General features: G+C 38.4%; 1 protein-coding gene across 8 annotated transcripts in view; it reads left to right on the top strand.

The window, feature by feature from the left end:
* HHAT (hedgehog acyltransferase) overlaps positions 1-17,790 on the top strand; it is a 153,377-nt gene that overhangs the window by 30,501 nt on the left and 105,086 nt on the right. For all 8 annotated transcript variants that reach the window (XR_002437592.1, XR_002437593.1, XM_021393208.1 and 5 more), the window contains exon 9: positions 14,741-14,776. Coding sequence is in view for 6 of the 8 variants with exons in the window: in XM_021393208.1 (XP_021248883.1) it covers positions 14,741-14,776 (36 nt within the window). In the remaining 2 variants the exon portion in view is untranslated. The remainder of the gene's footprint in view (positions 1-14,740; positions 14,777-17,790) is intronic.

Below are 17,790 nucleotides of genomic sequence, written 5' to 3'. Positions count from 1 at the left end.
AAATTGAAAAGTATCAAATTACTTATCTCTGTGCAGAAGCAAAAAATGTGAACAGCTGATATTTCTCATTTGCCCAAAGATTTTGTTGATATATGTAGCAAACAATCACTACCAGATATAATACAAATATTCTGCAGAAGGGATTTGTTTGCTAGCTTTGCAGGTTGAAAAAAAAAATCAGTTAATGTACAGTTCATTTGATTTCTTGCTCTCAAAGCTGTTTAGGTAGTAGAATTTTCTGTGGCTGCTAGTGAATTATGGGTCATCCTTACTTATCTAAAAATTCTCACGTAGCTTGTGCACTGAATCCTAGAATTATGATGCACTTATGCCTTTCCAGTAAATCTCATGAATTGCTACTACACAGAAGCTAGCAGTCTTTATGTGCTCTGTTGTGCTGTATAGGAATGTCATTGTTAGAAGTGGAAATAGCTTTTTTTTTTTCCCCCCCCTAAACTAGGTGGATGTCTGAAAAGGACTAATGTAGACAAAGTGCAGAAGTAATGAGTTTTCCATTAAAACCGTGAAAAAATGATGAAAGCAAATTGCTTGTGGTGTGAGGTCTCATGAGCAGTGATGCTGTTTCCTTGAAGTGCTAAATACTGTTTTTTGTGGATTGCGGATACATAGGTTTTTAAATTAGTATTCCTAACAACTTTATTATAGAGTAGGTCAAATATAAATGTTAATAATATCATGCCTAATTTTAAGCTGGCATAGCAAGATTTGTACCAGATTCTCTTTTAATAAAATGATAGCTTATTATTGTTTAAGATTCTTAGAGCCAGATTGGGAAATGGGGCAACTGAGGCAACACAATGGATTGCACTGTCACCTGTTGGCTGACATCTGCAGTGCTGCACAGAGGAAGCCCTTGTGGTTCCTTGACTTGCTCTTGTCCTTCTCAGTGGCATCCACTTTAGGCTACTCTCAGACACCAACTCTTACAGTAGGTAGGCTTTTAGGAGACCCTGCATTGCTATTTTAACATCTTAAAGTTATTAGCAGTGCACATTATGAAGGAAAGAAGGTAGCCTGAAGAGAAAGACAACATGAATGTCTCAATGTAAGGAAGGCAAATATGCCACTGAACAGTCTTCCACCACCACCTTGTGTCATTGAGCATACCAACAAAAGATTTGGATGTGACAAATCCAGACCAGTGTAACTTAAAATCAGTGCACACTGTCATTATTCACTATGTAATACAGCAGGTAGAAGAGCTCTCAATGAGGAAGGGAAGAAGAATGTTGTGGCTTGTTGTCTAAAATTTCTCTGGAGTGAAGCAGTTATTAGAAAAACAAATCAGATACTCTGCATCCCCCTTTATGATATTAAACATTTAACTGAATTGTGTCCATTCAAACTTACAAAAAAGTGGCTCTAATTAAAAAGAAATTATCTGTTTTATAGTAGGTTCTGACTAGTCTGTGTTTTCTTTAATCAAGACAATCTCCTGAGTAAAAAAAAATTAGCATTCTTGCTTCTTGCCTCATGGTTAATATAAATACCGAATGTGTTGCTATGGTTTCAGTTTATCAGGATATCATAATCTTGGCAAATATGCAGTTGCAGAGCTAAAAAATGCATAATAAAGTTGCTACCATTCAAAAGTTTGACTATAGTTGTCAACTTAATTTTTAATGTCTGCTTTATCTCGAATAGGTCACAAATAAGATAAAATTTCTTGTTACCAAGGGTAAAATCAAGTTAGTGAAGCATGGGAAAGGAACTATTGCTAGAAGCTTGCGAGTGCTTTTAAAGAATTGATCAGGGCTGATGTTTGCTACACAGCTTCTCAGACTGGGAACCAGTAGTGCAGTGCAACTGGAGAAAGATGTGCTAGTTAGAGCGTGGCTGAAAGTTGCAAATTGATTTAATATGGAAAAATATCCTAGCGGGGAAGTGAAGGTGTGGAAACTAGAAAAAAATTAGATAGCACATAACTAAGTCCTACATTAAATCTCACTTACTGATGAACAGCTTTGGCAATGTGTTCCACAAAGAAACTTGTCAGCTCATAGTTTACAACAGCATTTGGCACAAATGCCATTCCTTGGCGGTGGGGTGAGGGGGAAGTTACCATTTCTTTGTTTCCATACTACATTACTGAGAGCCTTGAGTGATTTCTCCTTTTCTCCAAAGATTTTGGACGCATTGATCTGACACATTTTCACATGTCATGGGAGTAGCATGGCATAAATACCTGTTATCTCAAATCAGAGACTGATTCCAGGTTTGCAGAAGCACAATTCCTACTCTGTCCGCCTTAAAATTTGCACGTTCCCAAAAGTCTTATCTCAAAGTAGGTGCTATAAATGCTACAACGTCAGTCTCAAGAGGATCAGGTATTTTAATGTGATTCGCTTTGTGTCTACCCTGTAATTCTGGACAGCTATTATTTGAAAGCTCTCTGCTCCATAAAGGGACTTACCCAGCAGCTGGCACTGAGAGACAAGAAAAGGAAAGACAGGCTTATGCATCTTTGCTTTTTATGCATCTTTATGCTTTTTTTCTCTGGAGATTAGGACTGTCATTCCTGGTCTATTTCTAGCCTTTGATTTTGAAGGAAAATGTTATCCAGTGTGTTTCAGAGACAATCCAGTAAAACAAAAATGTGTATTTTAATCTTCTAGCTTCTCACAAGCTTTCTTTAAAAAAAAAAAAAGTTAATGTCATGGCATTTCTGTTTAAAAATCAAAAGGCATCTTTTCCTTATCCTATCTTTTCAGTGGTGATCTCTGAAATAAGGAAGAATCATAGAATGATTTGAGTTGGAAGGTACCTTTAAGGTCATCTAGTTCCAACCCCCCTGCTGTAGGCAGGGGCACCTCCCTCTAGACCAGGTTGCTCACAGCCTTATCCAGCCTGGCCTTGAATGCTTCCAGGGAGGAGGCATTCACGACCTTTCTGGGCAACCTGTTCCAGTGTCTCACCACTCTCACAGTAAAGAATTTCCTCCTAATATCTAGTCGAAATCTCCCCTCTTCCAGTTTAAAACCATTTCCCCTTGTTGTGTTGCTACGTGCCCTTATAAAAAGTCACTCCCCAGCTTTCCTGTAGGCCTCCTTCAGGTACTGGAACACTGCTAGAAGGTCTCCTCGGAGCCTTCTCTTCTCCATGCTGAAGAGCCCCAACACAAGAGCAGAGTAGAAGAGGGGCAGAATCACCTTCCTCGACCTGCTGGTCACACTTCTCCTGATGCAACCCAGGATATTGTTGGCCTTCTGGGCTGCAAGCGCACATTGCCAGCTCATGCTGAATCTTTCATCAACCAACGCTCAAATCCTTCTCCTCAGGGCTGCTTTCTAAGCCATTCTCCACTCAGCCTGTATCTGTGCTTGGAATTGCCCCACCCCAGGTGCAGGACCTTGCATTTGGCCTTGTAGAACTTCATGAAGTTGGCATGGGCTTACCACTCAAGCCTGTCCAGGTCCCTCTGGATAGCAGACTCTAGTGTGTCAACTGTGGCACTCAGCTTGGTGTTGTCTGCAAACTTGCTGAGGGTGCACTCGATCCCACTGTCCATGTCACCTACTAAGATGTTAAATAACACTGGTCCAGTGCAGATGCCACTTGTCACTGGTCTTCACTTGAACATGGAGCTATTGACCACAACTCTCTGAATGCAACCATCCAGCCAATTCCTTATCCAGCAAGTGGTCCATCCATCAAATCCATTTTTCTCCAATTTGGTGACCAGAATGTCATGCGGGACAGTGTCAAATGCTTTGCACAAGTCCAGGTAGATGATTATTACACAAGAGGATTATTTTAAAAGGGTAGTTGAATTAAGCAGAATCACATCTGCAGTATTGAAATGACCTGGTGTTCGTGGGTAAGGGGAGATGTATTGAAATCAGTGTATAAAGGAAATGGATATCACTAAAGTGTGCAGAAGCACTAATACCGAAGCTGTGTGGAGCTTTCTTTTGCCACTTTTAACACTGGGAAATCAGTTAGATCTGTTTTGTGATTTGTCTTTTTTGGACAAGTGTGCTGAGTTGGAGAATAAGAGAAGTTTTTTAATGACTTGATACTTGTAGCCTTACCTGAATAAGAAGGGAAGCAGAAGAGTGGTGATTGACCCCCCCCCCCCAAGAGACTTGGGATAAAAATTTTGGATATAATTTTGACCTTGTGGAAGTCACTGTCAAACTCTTGATTGGATTTAGTGATGCCAGGATTTCACTTTAAGAACTCTGCTGGTACTTGACTAAAATGGACTTGCTGAGTTAAGCAAATTCGTAAGTGCTGGTAGCGCAAGTGGGATGTAAGAATTTACAAAATGTAAAATAAATGCTTAAGAGGGCCTCTCATAAGAATAATGTTTAGCACCTACTTTATTTATTTATTAGATCGGAGGCCTAAAGAAATAAATGTCTTTCACAAGTGTACCCTACTTGCTACTGCAAGTAGTTCAGTAGTGACAGCAATGTATCTGTCTTTTCAATTAAGAAGATTGGTTTAGAACGTTTACTTAACTACACAGTTGATAAACACCTGTAATGCCAAATGTGGCTGAAATGGTCAGTTATTATTGAACTTTGCTGAAATTAGTGAAAGCTGATCATTTATTTGTTTATTATTGTATTGCCCCGACTCACTCTTGAATGTTAAACGATCACATTTGATCACATTTAACTGCAATTATGTGTGAATTAGAAAACAAGAATAATAGAAACAGCTGCTATGTTTGGAAGACTTGCTTTTGATTCAGTTATTGTAGGAAATAGTAATTTAGTAAATGTAATTCATCGTATTTTTGTTGTGATGCACCAAGAAAACAGTTATGAAGATTTCAGATACAGAAAATATTACAAGACATGATTTCTCATATAATATGTTACTTATATCATATTTATATTATGCATTCATTTATTATATTTTGTTAATTATGATGCACTATACGCTAACAGGTACTTTTCTAGTTCATTTTGCAGCACTCAAAAACTTATAGTAACAAATTGTACTCAGGCCTTGGCTTCTCTAGTTGTGTTCAGCACCCACTGGCTTAAGGCAATTCTTTGTGTGAGTTTTACTTAATATTCTTTGTACTTGTGCTTCTTTTTTTCTAAATCTGATGTCTGCTGTTGGATTGTATCATACGTGAGATACAAACACAACATTCAAATATTAAGCCTACTTGCCTGTATCAGGATACTTAAGCTGCTTGTCCAGCTGCTGGGTGTTTGTTGAACTGCAGAATTGTTACATGCTTTTTGGTATTGAAATAAGTTGAAAAATGATGTCTTTTTTGATTTACTGACCTGTTGTATTTTTCATTAACGTTTATGATGTTTAAAGCCAGGCATTGATCTGTGATGTGTTCCTTTTAGCTAGTGTGTCACCTGAGCCCATGAAAGATGCTTCAGTTCTGGACTGGTTAGTCATAGCTTCACTGACAGAGACAACAGTTAACTCCTTTTGACATCAGCTAAATTAGTGCAAGCTACAGTTCCTCTTACCTACTATAAGGCTCAATTTGTTGGTTATAATAAAGTTTTAAAAGCCTCCTTAAATCTCTTCAATAGAGAAAAAATCTATTATTTGTCTCTCAGGAGTGCAAAAAGAGGTAATAACAAAATGCCTTAATCGGTCTTGGTCTAAATTGCATAATTACTGGAATTTTATTTGTGTAGTGACTGCTTTGTTACTGAAATATGAAATTGCATGGCTTTTTTTTTATGAACACGCCAGGCCCACCTACTGCTTATCACCCATGAAGCCCATCCTTTCTAATATTAGGCATGAGCTCAGCATAGGTACGGACTATTACTGCTGCACACTTTTGGCAAACAACGTTTTGTCTGCTCACAACCACTATAGAAAATGAGTAATAGCTACTAATAAACTTCATTGTTCCATTTGCAGCAAGGCTGGGGAACTCTCCTAGTAATTGGATGGTAGCTCTGCTTGGCAAGTCTTACTCGAGGAAAACTGAAGGAAATCTCACCCTACGGGAGTTTGCCAGTAATGGGCATTAGGCTTCAACCACTCTCCAGGAGATACTGCAGGTTTCTGAAGAGTCAGGGAAGGCAGGAAATTAAAGTAGTATTTCTTCTGAAGAGTTCTAGGAGAGATTAACAGAATACAAATGAGTTTTGCTCTTTTTAAGAAAGTATCTGCTGAGGCGTATCACCAAAAGCCAGCGAGAGGCATGCCTGAGAAACAAGAAGTAATTTCTTTCTTAAAGCCTCCTATGTAGCCAGACCTGTGTATTGAGTTCCTATTTACTCTAGCAATGACTGATGGCTGCTCAGAGTTGTGCTTGGGTCTCTGGCCAGGAGATTGCTTAAAAAAAAAATAAATCAGTACCTAGATTCATTAATGCCTTACTCAGGCTTTCAGATAGAATACAAGTTGAGTGTTTTAATTGAAATGAGACAACAAAACAAATTAGATCAGGAGTCTAATTTATATGCTGGAGGCCACTAGTAGTTTATGAAATCTTTTTATGCAGTTCATGAAGGAGCTTTCTCACTGTGGCCATCCTTTAATTAAATTTAAATAATTTCTGCTGTACAGGTCTCCAACCTGAGCTACCAGCTGGTAACTTGAATGCCACAGATCAAACTCCAGGACTCTAATTGACACTTTCTTCTCAGAGGTGAATGTGTCCATAACAAAATATATAGTTAAGTTGGGTCACAGCCTGCAGCCTACAGTATGTCCAGAGTCAGTCCAGGTATTTCTGCTCCCACTGAAAGTAATGAAGGTTTTGCTGCTGCTGGGTCAGGATTTCACTGGGGGCTCTCTCCATCCTCATAGGTATGGAAAGCCCTATCCTCTCCCTGCCACCCTATGCAGAAAAAACTTCACTACATATAGAATGTTTAGGGTTTACTCTGTTCAGCTGTGAATCCATCACTTATTTACAGTACTCTTTTGTGAGGTGCAGCATATGTGTCATATAGGTGCCAGAGAGCTGTGCAGCACTGAGCAGGAACTCGGGATGGAGACATCCAGGATGTGCTGAAAATAGTGTTAGAGTTGGTTGTTCTGATAGTGTAGGAAACCAAAAGGCATCTTGGTATTGCTGAATCATTTCATGAAGAAATAGAAATTGGAAGTGTTTTATCTAAAAATGAAGTGTTAAAATGTCTATGTCCTTAAGCAAGTGTCAGAGAATATGATAAAGATATCTTTATGCTTATACAAGTCCCACATATTATTACTATAGCGAGAAATTGCTTGTCAAACACATGATATAAAAGCATTTGACAGTCTTCATATTTTTTCTTTCATATAACATGGATTTTTTTTACCCTCTTGGTTAAGTCATCTTTTTATGCTGAAAAGAAAGCTGCTACTACCAGTTTGCTGCATTGCAGATGGTTAAAGCTTAAAATCACAGCTCATAAACAAAAAACAGCCTGTTGAAGATTGAGATCTGGGCTTAAACTTGTGCTTAAGATCTTGGTTTTCTAAAGTACATTCAAATCGCTTGAGGAAGAACTTTCTCATTGGGTTGAACCAGGTTTTGTTTCATAGTATGTTTTATGGTATGACTGAAATGTTTTGGTTTTGAATAGGAAAAGATAGTTTGCTACAGTTTATTTTGAAAGAATGCCTGAAGAGCTGTGTATACATTTTTGTTCCTAATTTCAGCACTGTATCAGGGAATAAATGGCAGTATCCACATATGATTGGAATTCCCCATGTGTCCTGCTCTAATTAAGAGGCTGAAGTTAAAAATGGGAGCTCCAAGATCACCATGCTTGTTGTAGCATGAGTCCCCAGAAAATGCTGCAATGTGACTTTCCAAGACTCAGTGTTAAAAGCATGTTCTGTAATTCGGATCATAGGTGAAAACTTGCTAAGATTTGTTGTATCGGATCTCAGTTTTCAGTATTACCTGCTTCATCATGTGTTTTCCTATCTTCATTTTAAAAACGATCAACAATAGACAGCTTTGTCTTTTTGCTTGAATATTTTCAGTTTGGTTGCTATGTTTTTACTCGATAATTGTCATTTTTCTGTTTGAAGCTGTACATCTGCTTTCTAAATAGTACATCCTAGCACAGTGCCAGTTACATTATTTGCAAAGAATTGTCTGTTTGGTGGCAAATAGCACAAGTTCTGCAATGTAGGTGTAAGTTTCAAATAACCTTGCAGAAAATAGTGTGTCTGAATCCATGCAAGCTATAAAAAGACACAAGTGTCTTTTACAAAATATGGATGGCTTTCCCCGATCTTTTTTTAATAATGAAGATGATGATGAATCAATTGGTAGCAGTCATTACTTGCAAAAAACCTTATTAACTTGTAGACAAACCCTCCCTAGGATTTGCTGTAGCAGCGTTTTTATAGTTCTTTAATTCAGACACTAAATAATAGACTTTAGCAAAGTATTTATGCAGGTTTTGTGTCTGCTTTCCCTATAATCATGTTATTCTTTGGACAAGGCTCAAAACCTTTTTTCAGACTTACATTGCACAGTTGTAGTTACTTGTAATTTGGAAGCCTTCATCATTTGGAGATTGCTGATTAGGGAAGTTGCCAGAGACAGCATTGGAGGAAAGGTTAGCTGAGCCAGAAGAAGCAGGAAAAGAAATTTAGCACTTCAAAGTGAAGGGGTATCCATCAGTTTACACAGTCTTTTGGGCATCGCTACTGTAAGACGTTGCTTGAGAAACAAGTGAAGCAGCCTATTAAAAACCTTTTGTCAGTGAAAGCAGCTATCATTCAATAATGTTCCAGTCTCCAGTGCAAAATGTTCTTTTGTATGGAGTTGTAGTCAGCAACTCACCGGTGAAATGTGAGGCTTATTTGCAAAGACTGCTAATGGAAGTGCTGGTTTTGTAAATGCTTTTCTGGACGTAGGTGGAACAGTTTCCTCTGGGGGTACATGAATGAGTTAGACTTTGTAAGGTCAAGTTAGCCATGTTTATAATAGGAAGAGCTGAGAACCTTTGTTGAAATGCTTCAAAAACTTAAAGCCGCCTTCTGAGAGGTGGAGAATACCCAAGGATAGAGAGTACTGAAACTGTAATACATAGCAACTCCCTTGTTGGAGTTCATCATCACAACAAATGGCTACAAGTCCTGCTGATTTGAAGAGATCTCAGTGCAATTCCTTTATTGTGCTTGTTTCAGTGAACCATGGGTTAGCGTTGCTCCTTGTTTGCCTTTCCTACCCGTAGAAATTACAGCATTAGGTCCTATTCCAGAGGTAACATGACTATTTGTAAGCTCTCTAGGATATTTTCTAGCTTTGTGGGAATGTGAACTTGGACATGCAGTATCTCATGTACATGTCTGTAGCTATTTTTCTGATCTTTGAACGCATTCCAAGTGGCAAGCTGTTCCTCTAGATCCACTCCACCCAAGGTAGGGCCCAAAGGTAAAATGGTGCCTCTCTCCCTCTGCATGCATCCAGTGCAGTTTGTTGTCAAACTGTGCATTAGCTGCTAAAAAAAAATGTTGTACTGTTTCTTAACAGAACTGGCATAGACAAACGAACGACCTCATTTCTTAAATAAAAATATTGACATTTTTGACAGCATGGATTATTCCAGTCCAGGAGCTCCACTGTTATAAGATATTGCTCCTGAGGGAATGATGAACTTTTGATTGTTTAAAAATGTGCAGAATATCTCATCTTAGCCATTACAGCTCTCCTTGTGTCCTTTCCTTATCAAAAATATACTTGTTTTCTGCGGCAAAGATCTGCAGCTATTTTTTGTTCAGTAAGAGTGTTGGATATATTGTAGCCTTGATACCTTCTCTTGTTACATTATTGACATGGAAGAAACTGTGTTTTCTATGATAGTTTTCTTCACGTATTATATTACAGCCATTAACAAATAGATGTGAATGGATTTTTCTTTCAACCCTTAAACCTGCATGCCCTGATAGTGCACATTGGATACCTGTTCAGTTGTTCCACTTGTGAAAGTAATTATTTCCTGTTCCTTAGGCAACACAGATTTGATTCCCATCCCCTGCTGAGAGTCACTGGGATTGGGGTCTCACACTGGAACCTTGTTGTGAGATGGGATCTTCTAGCAAGTCAAAGGGAATCGCGATCCGTGGTCCCTAGCACAACTAGTGAGCAGTGGTGATAGTGTAAATGTAGGGTCAGATCCTTAACTAACTTGAGATAGCATAACTTCGCTAGATTTAAAAGATGTATATGAAAGGGTCACATAAAGAGATGAAAAGTGGAGCTTTGTACTTTTTTTCTGGGAATCATCAGGATTGCATTTTTAATGAATGTGCTTTTGCTATTGACTGTGGTTCATATCAGCATGTTTCTGCCTTTTCCTTTTTTTCTTTCTCTAAGCTTTGTGCTGAATGCAAATTTGGACGCAGCTTGTAGTGTTGTGCTTTTAGCTTTCCAAGCAGAAACTGCAGTTCTGTGAAATCATTTTTAAACCACACCTTGAGCTCAGAAGTGTTTGCTTGCAGATAAATATAATCTTTGAAATCTTGGAAAAGGTCCCTGTGGGAATTGCATACGTATACTGTTAGCCACTGATTTCTAGTTAAGACGCTGAGAAAAGATGCATTTGATTGTGAAGGATTACATGTATAATCTTCTGCTGAAATGTATCAGAAACTGAAACTTCCATGCTTAACAAAAACATTAAAGTTACTTACAGAACTGTGATTCAGAATCCAAACCTTCAGATAAAGTAAGATTTTTTTCATAAAGAAAATAGTTATCAAATTGCCTGTAGTGACTGCCATGTCTATCATAGAATGGCTCAGGTTGGAAGACACCTCAAAGATTATCCAGTTCCAACCCCATGCCATGGGCAGCGTTGCCACTCACCAGCTCAGGCTGCCCAGGGCCCCATCCACCCTAGTCTCGAACACCTCCAAGGATGGGACTCCACAGCTTCCCTGGGCAGCCTGTGCCAGTGTCTCACCACCCTCTGAGTAGTAAATTTCCTCCTACCATCTAATCTAAATCTCTCCTCTTTTAGTTAAAATACATTCCTCCTTGTCCTATCACCATCTGCCCCTGTAAAAAGTCAGTCTCCATTTGGTTTATAAACTCTCTTTACGAACTGGAAGGCTGCAGTGAGGTCTCCCTCACTGAGAGCCTTTTCTTCTCCGGGCTAAACAAGCCCAGCTCCCTCAGCCTTTCTTTGTAGGAGAGATGCTCCAATTCTCTGATAATCCTTGTGGTCTCCTTTGGACCTGCAACAGTTCCATGTCTTTCTTGTGCTTCAGGCCCCGGGCCTGTATTCATTACTCCAGATAGGACATCATGAGGACATAGCAGAGTGGGACAATCACCTCCCTTGCCCCCTGGCCAAAAGGATACAGTCCAGTATGCAGCCCAGAATGCTGCCCAGGATACTGTCGGGCTTCTAGGCTGCAAGCATGCATTGCTGGCTCATGTCAAGCTTTTCATCCAGCAGAACCCCTGTGTCCTTCTCCACAGGGCTACTCTCGGTGAGTTGTTCTCCCAGTCTGAACACATCTGGGATTACCCCATCCTAAATGCAACACCTTGTGCTTGGCCTTGTTGAATCTCATTAGGTTCATGAAGGCCTGCTTTTCAAGCTTTTCCAGGTCCCTTTGAATGGCATCCCTTCCTTCTGTAAATTTTGAGATGGAAATGAAATAATACCCTCTTAAACTAGCTAAGATACAAAAGATACCCTATTCAAAGACTACCACTGCTATTTAGATAAACTAGATTTTACCAATTACATCTCAAAAAAATTAAAATAGTGTCTTGTATTACTGGCATTTGAGCAGCATAGAGAATTTAGCTGGCAAATCATTTCTTACTCACATTGCTGAAGATATTCTTTCCCTTGTTATTTTAAAAAGTATTTTTCTTTTGAAAACTGTGCTATTTATAGAATTCAAAAAGCATTTGTGAAGAAACTTTTTATGTAGTTGAGGCACCTGGAATTGCAAGGGCTACCAGGTATATCCTATGTTTTTCAGCCAAGCTCAGCATTGAGTAAGTTGGGTGAAGTTGATTGTAAATTGTGTTGTAATATCAAATAACTATGGGTTCACTTTATAGAATAATCGTGTCCCTGTGTGTATGCCAGATTTAATTCTGTGTTAATTGTGGAGAACATGCTGGCATGCATGATAGGTGGATAATGGTGGTGTTGAAGGGATCTTTACAAAATTATTAATACAATTGCGGTGTGGTTGTTTGCTTTCTTTTTTTATTGATTAAAGTTGCTTATTTACTGCTTCCCAAATCGCAGTCTGGACACTGTTATGCAAACCTTACTTATTTTGTTTTGATTATTTCCATCTGAGAATGGGGAGATTTATTGCCTATACCAGATCTGTTGCTATTGCTGTCTCCCTGTATTTTCAGTTCACTGTCTTTTGAGTGACAGTGTGTATTTAAATATGAATAAGCAGAATGGTTGAAAGTGTCTCCGGTAGTGTCTTGTCAAAACCCCTCCTGGAATCTTAGTTTTTTAGTCTTTTTGCCTTGGAAATGTCTCTGTTCATAATCTTAGATGCTTAAAGAGTATGCACCCAAATCCATAGCCTTGTGGATCACTAGTAATGCGCTGTGTCCTCCTGTGTATAGTTTGAGACTATTCAGCATCATTGGTTTTGCTTTTGGAACTAACCAATTATACTGTCCTGTGATATCTCTGAGATACAGATGCACACTCTGATGCTAATATGTATCTTCCTAGTTTTGTCCATCATTGTATAGTTATATCTTTAAAATACTACTGTTTTGAGTAGCATTGAGAATTGAGTATTTAGAATCTTATGTGGTGAGGTGAAATGTGTCAGCAGAGCATCAACCTGAGGAATAAGAGGGCCTGTCTGTCTGTGCTGATTGGTGCTAAGGGAGGCTCTGATCTTTCTTCTACCTCTTTCATTTATTCCAATAAATTGATTCTGTGCATGCTCATTTTTAATGTGGATTGTATGGAAATAATTTAATTGTGATAGCCAATATGAACATCTGAGGTTAGCAGGACCATTCAGTTTCTATGCCTATTCTAAGCCAAGTCCTTCAATGTTCAGTTCAGTGTGAGAAGTCATGATATGCTCATGCTCCACATCCCTGTCCACAAGACACTTAGTATTTATTTTGTCTCTTCAGAAGATCCAGCCACAGAGAAAGAAGATAGAAGGTGTGGTCATTGCTGTCAGAGGTAGCCAGTAGTGCTTGAAAAGATGAGTTTTTCTGAGGATGTTTAAGATAGCTGGTTACCATACAGTTGTTCCCTGGAGCTGTACCACCTTCCTCTTCTCCCCATCCCTGCATGAACACACTAAAGTGTTTGGTCCTAGGAACAGAGCGCTTTCAGAGCTATGAATATGGAGTGTGGACAGCTCTGATACTTAAGACTTCTGTATACCACAGAATATTTTAGTGGTGAGTGGGAGCCAAATTACAGCATGCCTTCAAGCAGGAGGAATGCAGAAAGATAAGAGGATGCAATTTATACAGTGTAACTACACGGTAACGTAACAATAATATAAAACAGGGAATGATTTTAGGAAAGGAATATAAAAAATAAAGATCTAATGATGACCACATTCATGTCCCTAGCAGAATGCTTTTTCTATCCTGGGGAAGTTTTTACAAGAGAAATTTGGTGCCCTCCTATCCACCCTGCTGATTTGTCAGAATTTCCCTCTGTGTAAACTCCTAGAATTCCTACAGCTCATCATCTCTCCTCTGTTATCAAGATGCCACTAATAACAGTATCTGATAACTTCTTTTGCTACTTTAGATAGAATGCTGCACAGTACAATAGTACTAAAATAAAATCATACTGAATTCAGATGACTGATTAGTCTTTTTGGAACAGGCTGCTCAAGAGCATAATATTTGCTTTCAGATTGTGAACACAGCGTAAGCCTGTTTCAGAGTAAATTCAGCACTGAAAATAAGACACTTGTGTTTTCCAGTTGTAGTGTTATGCACACTATTGATCTGGGATTGTATTGATAGTCCCATGAAAATGGCACGTACTTCAGACATTAGGTACACTTCTGCAATCAACAGATGTTTAGTCTTCCTGTAGTGTCAAGGATTTGCTTGTATGTGGTTGAGAAGCTTGTTCCTCCTGAGCAGGCAGATAATGGAGGGAGCACAGAAAAGGAGAAAAAACAGTGTCATTAACAGCCTGCAGATGTTGCAAGTCCCCAGGTTTTCAGATACAGTTCTTGTCCTTCACAGTGATTTAATTTGTACTTTCTGTCAAAAGTCCTCAAAGTTGTTTTCCTCCCCAGATTTGTGAGGAACATTCTTGCAAGGCTTGTATCTCTGTGTAGTCTCTGTATCTGAAGGAGAGATAAGGGGACTCTGATAATTCTGTAGCGAAGCAATTCCTTGCCTTTTGTTGCAATGCAGAGCACATCAAGGGGAAGGAGTATATATAGAGGATCTACCTGCATATATGACAGGAAACAAGTAGACTTGCTTGTCATCAGGATGCTATAGAAGATTATTTCCAGTAATTAAAATTTATGCTGTGTGTTTTGCTACTCTGAATCTTACTGCTTTACTGAAGATATACTCAAAAATACTCAAACCAGGGATTTGTAAGCTTTTTGATGTGAATCTGAATCTTTTCATATGGTGATCATCTTAAATGTCACGTCACTGCATAAAGAAAATTGTATGCTAAGCTTCTTTTGCTTAGGTTTTATGAATGACGATAATTCTACATTTATCTTGGATAATATTAATTATTTCGAAATACTTTGTTTATATAATACCCAACCAAGAAGTATTTTTTAAAAATTAAAATATGATGAATCTTTTTTCTTACAGAAGCTTTGACGTTGGGCTGCATCGCTTTCTGGTCAGGTAAGGTAATATTTATTTTGAATTGCAATTGCATATCAAAAAGTGTTTCTGTTATTGGTAGAGATGGCCATCTAACTTTGTTACTACTTGGCATTTTCTGTGGCAAGATTGCTTCTTATATTTCAGAAACTTTCACAATTTGAATTGGATATGTGACCCAATGTAAGACTCTTAAAGAACCTCTTTAGGAGTCATTCAGGAAAACCTTGATTCAAGGAATATCGTGAGTTCCACTCATTCTGAGGAAATATGCTTTTCCCTTATCTTGATTTTTCTTGTACTGGAGAAAAATAAACATTTTCTAAGGGTTTTTTCCACTGCAAGCTCAAGTACCTTCATATTTTTTATAAGGCCTTGAATTTTGTAGACCATTGTGACTCCATGGAGGAGAGATCTTGATTGATTGGATGCAGAAGGTGGACTATATTCTGAAGATGAATAAGGAATGTGAAGTGATTGTTGTGGATTTTGCTCACTGACATTTGGATGAATGCCATGGTTAAAGCGGGGCACTTCAAGAAGAAAAGGGAGGTTGATGCATCTGAATGCTGTTCTGTGGAACTGTTTTTGCTGTTTGGACTTCTTTTGTGTGAGCAAGTCTCAGGAGTTAACTGAGAATGTGTTTGCATTCATTTTCAAAAACGTACCTATCGCTATCTAGTTGTGTTTATAAGGAAATGCAGTGTGTACTGTTAAAGATGGCAAAGTTTGCAGTGGTCCTCAGGCCCTTAGAGAATTCTTTCTCAGTTATTTCATCCCACTAAAATGTTGCTCCTCGCACAATTGAGCAATTTCTGTCTGTGAAGGCTTTTACCTTGGGAGGACTAACCCGGTATGTGAACCAGAGCATGCTGTTGACCTTGCCCTGCTGCTGACAGGCATTCATTCTGGTAGGCTACTGTGGATAAAGGCTCTCTGTTAACCCCTCTGAATCCTTGCAGTTTAAGGCAGGCAGCAATGATTCACTCCCAGAGCTCTGACGGGGTGGTTACTCCTGGTTACTTTTCACCCCTCTGGTCATGCACTCAAAATACGTATTTTTTTAATGTTTTCACAGTACCCAACTAAGTGCTCTGGACTCCAGCTTTTACAAGAAGCATTCAGTTCCTATGCCTATGGGCATTTCACTCTCTTAGGTTCAGCATCACTCATAAACGTTCTTTTCACATAGTCCTCTATGGTATCTAAGATACCCTTTTCAGATATAGCTTCTTCTCTTGGATGTCAGCAATGTGGCAAAATCCAGGGAAAAAATAGTAATTCTGTATCCATACAAGGTCTGGATGTCATTCAGATGGCAGTGTACAGAGGGCACACCTTGAGGGGAAGAATACTGGGTAGTCTCATATTGAACATAATGCTTTTGTGGTTTAAACAGATTACAAATAAACCCTCACAAAATACATGAGTTCACCCAATAAATCCTTTGTCACAGGGAGAATGGGGTTGAATTAAGGTTATACAGGCAAACCAGTGTCCTGACATTACATAACCTTTGAGCCATAGACTTTATAACTTTATTTTACATATTTCTTTTATGAAACATGGAAGCATTTAAGACAGTTCTCTTCAGTGAAAGCATAGTGTCAGTATCACTGAAGATGTCTACATTTCAATATGTCGATACAATTTTTAGTCTACTCAATGTACTTAAATTCTGGTATCCATTCTATAAAATTAGTCACATCTATATTTTGATCTGTAGATATTTTTTAAAATCGTATAAGAAAAATATAGAAATATGCTACCATTGTACAGGAAATACAGTATGCAACAAGGTCTCCTGGGAACGCAGGTAACTTCTTAACCAAGAACGGAATCATAGTAAACATTGAGGTCCTAAGTCTGAGCCACTTGGTAATGCTTCTACCACAGAATATAAGGCATTTTTCTAATATGCTGCATTGTTTTACCACGTGTGGAGATACGGTACTGGAGTTGTATGCTCACATAATCCCTAAATAGCAAATATTCATTGAATTTGACTGAGTTGAACGCCTTCTTTTTGACTAATATGTCCTATTTCCAAAGCCCACTATAGGTCCTATGCAAGTGTGCTGTTCTTTGGGACAGCTTTAATAACACCTTATTTTCTATTCATCACCTACTCCTGTTATTAACTTGGAGAGTCCTCAGACACATTTGCTGTAACTGTACTGTTAAGGAGGAAATACTGCTCCATTCCGTTATAGCAGTATGAGTTTTGCTTGGTTTTCCTTTATGTTTAAAAAAAAAAAAAAGGGAAAAAAATGCCCTTCCTCAGTAGATGATTTTGGAATAGGGAGCAGCAGACGTGGTATTATTTTCATCTCTGCCATTGGTTTGCGATGTGACTTTTAGCAAGTTACTGCCTTCATTGTTTTTATCTATTTTAATGGTCTCTGCTCTCAAGTTCTTGCAGATTTTCTCTTCTGTATTCACATAGTATCTGTCATGAGAAGTCCTCTTCACAGGTTGGCCTTCTCCATGAAAAATACAAATAATAGCAAAAAGCAGGGTTGCAGAATTGTTGAAAATCTATGAATTTTATACTGTCTCAAACAGGAATCCTGAAAATTCCGGGAAGAAAGATCAATAATTTATTGATGAAAAATTTCATGATGAAAACTGTTTTCATACTACTTATTAAAAATGTACTACCGTGTGTGGAAGATAATTTTCTGTTTCCACACAATGATATAAAAGAAAGTAACAGTTACTTCTTCATTTAGGTTCAGCAGGATTGTTAATCATGTTATTCAAATCATACAAATACACATATAGTTGTTTTTTACTATTATTATTTTATTGTTATTATTATTGTCCTGGGAAAAAAAAAACACAAATGAACAAACAACAAAAACCCTTTATTTCCTGAATCTAGGCTTTCTTAGTATGGAGCAATTGGGTGTATTATCAGAATTTGGAATGCATAAAAGTAACTTCTGAGATAGCAATTGAGGGGAAAGAGGAAGAGAGTCTGCATGGTGCTGTTTGCTCACTGAAGCTATTTCATCCAGTGCTGAAACGAGGGC

This window comes from Numida meleagris, chromosome 3 (genome assembly GCF_002078875.1).
Source record: "Numida meleagris isolate 19003 breed g44 Domestic line chromosome 3, NumMel1.0, whole genome shotgun sequence".
Taxonomy (NCBI): Eukaryota; Metazoa; Chordata; class Aves; order Galliformes; family Numididae; genus Numida; species Numida meleagris.
The sequence above is the reverse complement of the archived record's forward strand: the minus strand, read 5'-3'. Positions and strand labels throughout refer to the sequence as shown.